The 8,411-nt window shown below is 31.3% G+C and overlaps 2 protein-coding genes across 3 annotated transcripts; one reads left to right on the plus strand and one right to left on the minus strand.

Moving 5' to 3' along the window:
• The first annotated feature begins 45 nt into the window (after positions 1 to 45).
• Positions 46 to 4,526, plus strand: LOC124490625 (uncharacterized). Its single transcript, XM_047053156.2, has 6 exons — positions 46 to 598; positions 682 to 1,625; positions 1,730 to 2,279; positions 2,895 to 3,899; positions 3,961 to 4,141; positions 4,205 to 4,526. The coding sequence occupies exons 1-6, from the start codon at positions 515 to 517 to the stop codon at positions 4,414 to 4,416; spliced, it is 2,976 nt and encodes a 991-aa protein (XP_046909112.2). The 5' UTR covers positions 46 to 514; the 3' UTR covers positions 4,417 to 4,526.
• On the minus strand, positions 4,500 to 8,411 carry LOC124491212 (uncharacterized). 2 transcript variants are annotated; one of them, XM_075734428.1, is made up of 5 exons: positions 7,019 to 8,411; positions 5,751 to 6,579; positions 5,396 to 5,676; positions 5,136 to 5,312; positions 4,500 to 4,949 (listed from the first exon to the last, which is right to left on the minus strand). In XM_075734428.1, exons 1-5 carry the CDS (start codon positions 7,775 to 7,777, stop codon positions 4,725 to 4,727), a joined length of 2,271 nt encoding a protein of 756 aa, XP_075590543.1. In that variant the 5' UTR covers positions 7,778 to 8,411; the 3' UTR covers positions 4,500 to 4,724. The 2 variants fall into 2 exon arrangements, with proteins under 2 accessions (XP_075590543.1, XP_046909800.2); XM_047053844.2 differs by having other exon boundaries at positions 5,396 to 5,685; positions 7,019 to 8,403.

Below are 8,411 nucleotides of genomic sequence, written 5' to 3' on the forward strand. Positions count from 1 at the left end.
ATGCTCAACAAGTGTGGCTTCACTGCATTACATTCTTTTTTGTTTGGTTTTTTTTTGTGTACCACTTTTTGGTTGTACATATTTTATTTGGCGAAGAGTGATTCACTCGCGCAGATTGTGTGTGTGTGTTATTATTGCGCCAGTTATCCAAAGTAGAGCTTAATATTTCAACTGTCGTCTAATTTTTTTCAATTTGCTCGTTTCAAAAAGTAAATGATTTTTGTGTGGATACCATACACACAGACTACAGCTACAAGAATAAACTTTTGTATACATTTGTTAACATTTGATCGTTTTGCTCGACTGATGATTATATTTATTTTGTGTGTTTCGAGCAAATGTCGTCCGTGTGATGATGCAATTTACTGGTTCATCGATCGATCCAGATAAAAAAAAAGCGCGCATAATCACACATTTTTATTATATATTTTTTTTTAAAAATTGAAATTTAAAATTTGTATGATATTTTTTTATTTGTTGATTTGACAATCATTCGAATGAATAAATCACTAAAATGGCTCCACAAACTAGATCATCAACAGCGAGAAACTTTGATAACAATCATATCGGACATAATAATGGCCGTAAAACTTTGAATGTAAGTTTTATTCATTTTATTTTTGGCAAGAAATATTTTTTTTTTGGCTAACATGTGGATGGTTCTCAAATTATAATTCATAGAACTCAAAAAATGTCACTAAAAATGTTCAACCAACTGATGATCTCAACAATATCTATGATTTGAATGATGGTATTGAAAACACAAACGACCACACCATTCATGCTAATGGCATAACAAATCAATGTTCGAAATGTTCGTCGATTTTTGAAAAAATTGAACAATTATGTAAACATTTAAAATCCGAACATAATGTTATTCAATGTCCAAAATGTTTGAAAGAATTTTTACGAAAATCTCATCTTGAACGACATATTCGTGATGTTTGTTTCACATCGATGAATGGTCGATCAGCCAAAAAATTCAATTGTTCTTTTTGTGACCGAAAATTTACTCGTCACGATAATTTACAGCAACATATACGAAAAAAACATTCGGAACATGTAGACAAAACAACATCGAAACAGAAAAAATTTGACTGTAAAGTTTGTGGTAAATATTTTAACACACCAAGCCATGTGATCATTCATGAACGAATTCATACTGGTGAAAAACCGTTTAAATGTTCACATTGTGAAAAATCATTCAACAATAATGGTGCATTACAAAAACATAATCGTGTTCATACGGGAGAAAAACCATACGAATGTAATGTTTGTGGTTATAGATTTGCATTACAAGGAACGTTGAGTCGTCATTCAAAAATACATACAGGCATTAGACCACATAAATGTGAATTTTGTGGTAAAGAATTCATACAAGCAAGTAATCTTAAAGCACATCTATTCTTTCATACTGGCCAGAATGGTTTCAAATGTGATCAATGTGACAAACAATTTAATCGTAAATCACGATTAACTTTGCATAAAAAATATCTACATGAAAAAGTGAAACCATTTATTTGTCCATCATGTAAAAAAGCATTCACACGAAAAGAAGATTTAAGTCGCCATCTATTTCTACATACTGGACTGAAAAATCATCATTGTGTTTATTGTACTAAAAGGTATATAATTCAATTTGATTTTCAATTCAATAATCTAACTAATCGAATTATATTTTATTTATTTATTCCATTATATACTCATTATTACAATTTTTGTCATAAAGTTTTGCCATTAAAGCTTCATTGAATGTTCATATGTTGACACATCGTAAAGAAGAGCCGATATCATGTAAAAAATGTAGCCATGCATTCATTCGTAAAGATTGCCTAAAGCGACACATTCGTAAAGCTCATCGTGATGAAGCCGATGATTTGCTCATTCAACATTGTTTTGTCGATAAAAGACAATATACTAATCTAAACAAAGAGAATTCACAATTGATAAACAAAATGGAATATCGTCTTGTGCAACGAAAAATCAGCGATGATAAACTTTGTCAAGCTATTCGTGAACTATTAGCCTATGTTGTTAATCATGAACTATTGCAAGGATATGGATGGCCAAATAAACCTGTGGATTTATTGTTAGAATCATTGATTAAACAATGTAATCATGAACCAGTTAAAGCTGAAGATTATAATTTTTATGATCGTCTCAGAGAAAATGTTAAACTTTTATTCACTGTTGTCATCGAAGATGAATCATTGAAAGAAACATTAGAAATGAAAACTGTTGATGAAGTGATTGCCGATGTCATCCAAGAGGCAAGCGAAGTTCGAGATCCATAAATTAATCTTTTTTTATAAATATTTGTTATTTATCTAAATCAGTGATTCTCAACCTTTTTTTTGTCGCGGCACAATTTTAACGATTTCAAAATTTGGCGGCACACTGTATCACGGCATCAATGGTCAATTTAAAATTTGGCGGCACACAAAAGTGCCGCGGCACAGTGGTTGAGAATCACTGATCTAAATCGGATCATTTGTTTAATTTATTTGTATTTTTCATTCTCATATTCTTTATTTATTCATTTGTTAAATAAATCAGAAAATTATTTTCATCATTTTCATTGATTTTGAACAAAAAAAAATTTATTTCTGGGAAAATTTCCCGGTGCTTAAAACATGAACGAGAAATTTACCACGCTCATATCGAACACATTGTGCACAATATTGTGTCTCTGATCAAATCAAATGTATGACTATCAAAGAAAACTTAACCAAAGTTTAAAATTATGGAAAACAAGAAAGTAAAAATGCCACAACAACAAAATCTGATGACAGATGAAGAAAAAGCACAAAAAGCTTTGCTGAAAGCTCAACGAAAGGCTGAATTTGTAAGTTTTTTTTCCGAAAAATTTCATATTTCATTTGTTTTTCGATTAGGAAGCAAAATTCAAGAAAGAACTTGAATTGAAGAAAAAAACCGAAAATGATAAAACAACCAAAACAAAAGCAGAATTAAAAGCTGAACGTCGAGCTTTACAAGAATCACAACGTGCTGCAAAATCTGTAACCGGTGCAGGTCAACAATCGTCACAAACAAAACAACAGATTGAAGCTCAGAAATTAAAACCTGCTATTGGTGAATCAAAAAATTCTAAACCGGTGGATACGAATGTACGAATGAAATTGAAATCGCCTGATAAAATGACTATCGATGAGCACAAAAATAGAACGATTCCTAGCCTTGCCAAACAAGAATCCATTTTATCTAACAAAGAGCTTCCGATCAAAATTTTTTCACATCTTCCACGAAGAATTTCTGATTTGAATAAAATTCCTACAGATTCAGTGCCACCAATCGTCATCAAGATTGGTTATCAGATCAACAAAGATTTGATCGAAGATCCGACTGCCCGTTGCGTAGCCATGTTGGTAGCCTTCCAAGAAGTGATCAAACAATATCAGCCCATTAAAGATATCAAAAGAGAATTGCAGAAAATTCTTTTTGAAGATTGTGAATTATTTATACACAAATGTCGTCCATTATCAATCAGTATGATCAATGCCATCATGCATTTGAAAATGATCTTTTCACGAATATCTTCCGGTCTGGATGATTCGAATTTTCGTTCAAAAGTTTGTGATGCCATCCATACATTTATTCATGACGAAATAATGTGTTCGCGTGATGCAATATCGGCTGTACATGCATTGAAAATTTTTCCAATTAATTCGAAAGAAACACAAACCATCCTGACATTAGGCTGTTCAACGATAATGCAGCAAATATTTTTGAATGCTATTGATCAAAATGTTCAATTCAATGTTATTGTTGTCGATACTAGTCCTCGATTTGAAGGCCGAAAAATGGTTGAATTTTTAACTAAACATCATATTCCTACCACCTATGTTTTGATCAATGCTATATTATACGTAATGAAAAAGGTATGTACAATTGATTGATTTTGAATGATCATTAATTTCAATATATAATTGAATGTTTCAGGTGGACAAAGTGATATTAGAAGCTCATTCAGTACTATGTAATGGTTATGTCATGTCAACAGTTGGTTCATCACAAATAGCTTTGGTTGCACAAGCATATAATGTTCCAGTAATTGTTTGCTGCGAAACATATAAATATTCGGATCAAGCATATACCGATTGTTTCATACAAAACGAACTAGGTGAGCGAAAGACACAGCAATCACATTGTAATTGTTGGCAATTTTTTTTTCTTTTGGATTTAGGTGCTGATTCAATGAAAAGTTTTTTTGATTTCTCATCAAAGAATGCAAATCTTTATAATGATGATCCAAACATTGCTGCAAATCTCAATTTTCTAGATCTTTTTTATGATCTAATTCCACGAGAATTGGTATCAGCTGTTATCACTGAAAAAGGTTTCCTACCTTGTACATCGGTACCGGCTATACTTCGTTTCCGTGAAACAGTCAGATAGCCAAATCAAGCCAAAATGTAAAAGATGTGAAATTTTTAATTGTCAATCTCAAATTCCGATCAATGATAATAAATATCATCTCTGGTGAGGTAACCATATTTTTTAATCAATCATGAACAATGTCATTTTTTATCTGGTTAAAAAAATCTAAATCTCGAGTGCGAAAATTTTGTGAGGCACTCTCATAAAATATGAGCAGCTAAAAAATATATGCCATTGGTAAATTAATCTAAATATAATATAAATCGATGAAGGAATTTTGACGGAAGGAAAATTCATACGGTTTGTTTGTATGTGTGTCGAGAATGTTATTTGGATGGAGCAAATATCCGAATTTCATCTGAATCTTGTTTCATTGTCATTTTACCGCGTCGTTTTATCTCCATTAAACGACGTTGTCGTTCTTCATCGCGTGGACTATTTATGTTGGCAGTTATTTTATTATTATTATCATATTTTCTTGGTGATGATGTATTGTTATGTATGGTGGTCATATTGCTTGATGGTTGTCGTGATCCGATTTTAGGGCTCATCTGTGTGAAAAAGAAATTAGACGCAAAAAAACAGATAAGGAATCCATCAATCAATTATGATCACAAATAGATAGACATCGAATCGTGAATGGTAAGAAACCCAAAGAACAAAAAAAAGGAAAACATAAATCATGACATTATTAAATTAAGGAATTTGGCCAACTTGGCCAACTCATTTGAAATTACAGTTTTAGAATTGGAATCTATTTGATCCAATTGTGGTGATGGTTTCCAATGATTCTGTTTAAATTGAATCAATTCATCAAATGATTGATTCACATCATGAACTTGTATCATGACCATGTCCCAAAATCCTTGAAGATCATCACTTTGAATCTTGAATTGTTCGCCATCGGCTTGATTCTATACAACCAGTAATCAGTAGAATAGTAAACAATTAATAATAAATCATTAGATAATGAAAATAGACGGTTCAGTATGCTTACAATACTATCTTCGCATAGTTTTTGAAATTGTTGAAATTTTTTATCCAATAAAAGATTTGCTTTGCCAATGGCTGATCGAATCTTTCCTATACATTCTTCGGGAATGTCTTTGGTATTCGCTAGCCATTTCTCACCTTGTTGTATCTTGTTCTGTATTCGGGCTTGTTGTTCCTGGATTTTTTCCATAAATGCTTGGCCATCATGATTTTTATGTGAATGCGGTTGATGTTCCCTTAGCCACCAGTCTTTATCGAAAGAGTTGTTATTCGATTTATTGTCTTCTGATGATTCTATGAAATAAAATAAATAAAATTTTAAAAGTTTAGACATTAATTTAATTAATCATTCAATTTACCAGAATTATCGACGGAATTTATTTTTTGAAACAATTTACTGCTTGCCAATGTTGTCTTGATTTGATTGGTCGGAGATGTTTCGGTAGTATTAGGATGGATGCTTTTTTCAATCGATTGACCTTTTTTAACACGACTTTTGTTCCAATCATCAGCGAATGATTCTCCATAAAGACTTTCAACTTTTTTGTGGAGAAATCCTTTTGAAGATCCCACTGGAAGACTTGTGAAACGATCCTCGACTGGACTACGTAGTAGAGAATCGTCACGTCGATATTCGGATGTATATCGATTATATGGAACATAACCATGATTTACACGACTAATATTCACATATGAAGGCTGATTTTGTTGAGAATTTTGTGATTCAAAATGATTGTTCTGTTGATTTGCAATCATTTTTGACTTTTTATTCTTATCCGTTGAATGTGAGAAATATTCTGATTCAGAATTAATAATTGTAGCTGGCGATTGAGCGGGCGGAAGATGTATATGATTTGAAGGTAAGCAAATTGAACGATAATTTGATGGTGAAGAATGTTCAACACAATCAACTGATTCTGATGATTGTTTTGATTTCGGAACAGGATGAAAATTTGACAATGAAATTGATTGTGAAATTGTATATTGTTCAGGATGATGAGTATTAATGTTGTTCAAATCATTTGCAGGTTCTGAAGACGAATATATGATAAATGTTTGATGATCATCAAGTTTATGATCTGGATCGAAAATTTTTGTCGAGGTTTGTTGACTATCGAAATGAGTACTACTTGTCTCTTGCACTGGGTCGGTTTGTTCTATTTGAATGTCACCATTTATGGCAATCTCCTGTGAAAAAGTAATTTGAAAAACAAAAACAAAATTAATGACGAAAGCAATTTTTAAAAAGGGTTAATATATATAAAAAGATGAAGGAAAAAAAATAGCGGAAGCAAGAATTAATCATATAACGAGCACGGGCATAATGTACAAGTTTATAGGATGGTTGTCAATGGATTTTTTTTGGTTACAGTAGTGGAAATACTTTAGTGATTTTTGTTCCACAGTCAATCGAAAGTTTTGTGCTAGATACTTGAACAAAAATCCGCTAATTAGGACAAAGGCCATGCGAATGAATCAAAATGTTCATGCTCAAAACGATGAAGAACGATTAATCCATTTAAAATGGTGTGTAAATAGTTATATATAATGTCAAATTTTGTATGATGAATGAATGGAGTCTATTTAATCTATGAAATATTCAATCAGAAGAGATAGACCAAGATACCTCGATGTGTAATTTAGGAACTATTAATGATGATGATGATGATTTTTCTAAATTTTCCGACGATTGTTGTTGTTTAGCATCATTTGATTCTTTGATTTGATCAAATTGTTGACAATGTATTATATCAGATTTGGTCAATGTTTTTCCATTCTGATAGGTAAGACGACGAGGTTTCTTTTTCAATAAAGTTTCAGTTGTTTTATGATGAGTTAAATCGACAACAGATGAGATACGTTTTAAACAGGAAAGTTTTTTAAATAATGAATGCAAATCATTTGTTGTTGAACTTAAACATTTGGACAATTGCCTAGGGAATAATTTCCGTGATTTAGATTGTTGAACTTCTTCTTCTTGTTTATCATCTACGATTGTTGTTGGCGATACATCAGGAATGATTTTTACTCGAAAATCTTCTTCATATATTTGTCGTCGAAATTTTCGATGATGATCATCATCCGATTCATCATATACTGATGATGATGAATAATTTAACGAATCTTCTTTTGAATCGGAAGAAGGAAATTGAACAAAATGAGCAAATGTTTCACTACGATGATGTTCATAACGGAATGTAATCTCATCCAATGATTTGCTATCATCATCATCACCTTTATTATGGCCAAATAATTCATTCAAATGATTCGGATCTTCATAGGACACAAAATTATAATTTAAATTTATTTTAATTTGATTATCATCATTCAATGCTGGATCTGATTGCTGATGATGTTGATCATTGATTGAATCATTTTGATTCATTTCGTAGAAAAATTTCTATACACTGAATGAATGGCGAAAACAATAAATATCGAACCGATCGATACGAAGAGCAAAAGATCAATGGGGACATTTTGATTAGAATCACTGTTATGATCGATTTAACAAAAAAAAAACTCGTGATTGACACCAATGATGATGATGAACTTTTCTTTTGTTGTAGTTTTATTTGTTGTTGATCATCATCGAACAAATAGAAATTCTTGTCATCATTCTATAAAGATAGATCATCATTATTTCGATGTTGTTGTTGTTGTTGTTTGATTGACAACAACACATGATGTGTGCGTGTAAATGGTGGGATATAGATTTTTCTATTTTGCCAATTATTGTCTTTCAACATTAATCAATTATAAATTAAATTAAAAAATAATTTCAACAGCTATACTTGTACTTTTAAATGAATCAATAAAGATCTATCCAATCGATATTTATCGATATTGTCGAATTTCCTATTACGATGATGATGATGATGATGATGTGGTTTTTTTTGTACATGTGTTTGTCAAAGATTAGAGAAAATTTGCATTTTGGTTCACTATGTTTATATTTATTTTTATATCCTGAAAGCTCTAACCGTTAATCACCGGTATCCAATACAACTAATTGATATTTT

This window comes from Dermatophagoides farinae, chromosome 10 (assembly GCF_024713945.1).
Source record: "Dermatophagoides farinae isolate YC_2012a chromosome 10, ASM2471394v1, whole genome shotgun sequence".
NCBI classification, from domain to species: domain Eukaryota; kingdom Metazoa; phylum Arthropoda; class Arachnida; order Sarcoptiformes; family Pyroglyphidae; genus Dermatophagoides; species Dermatophagoides farinae.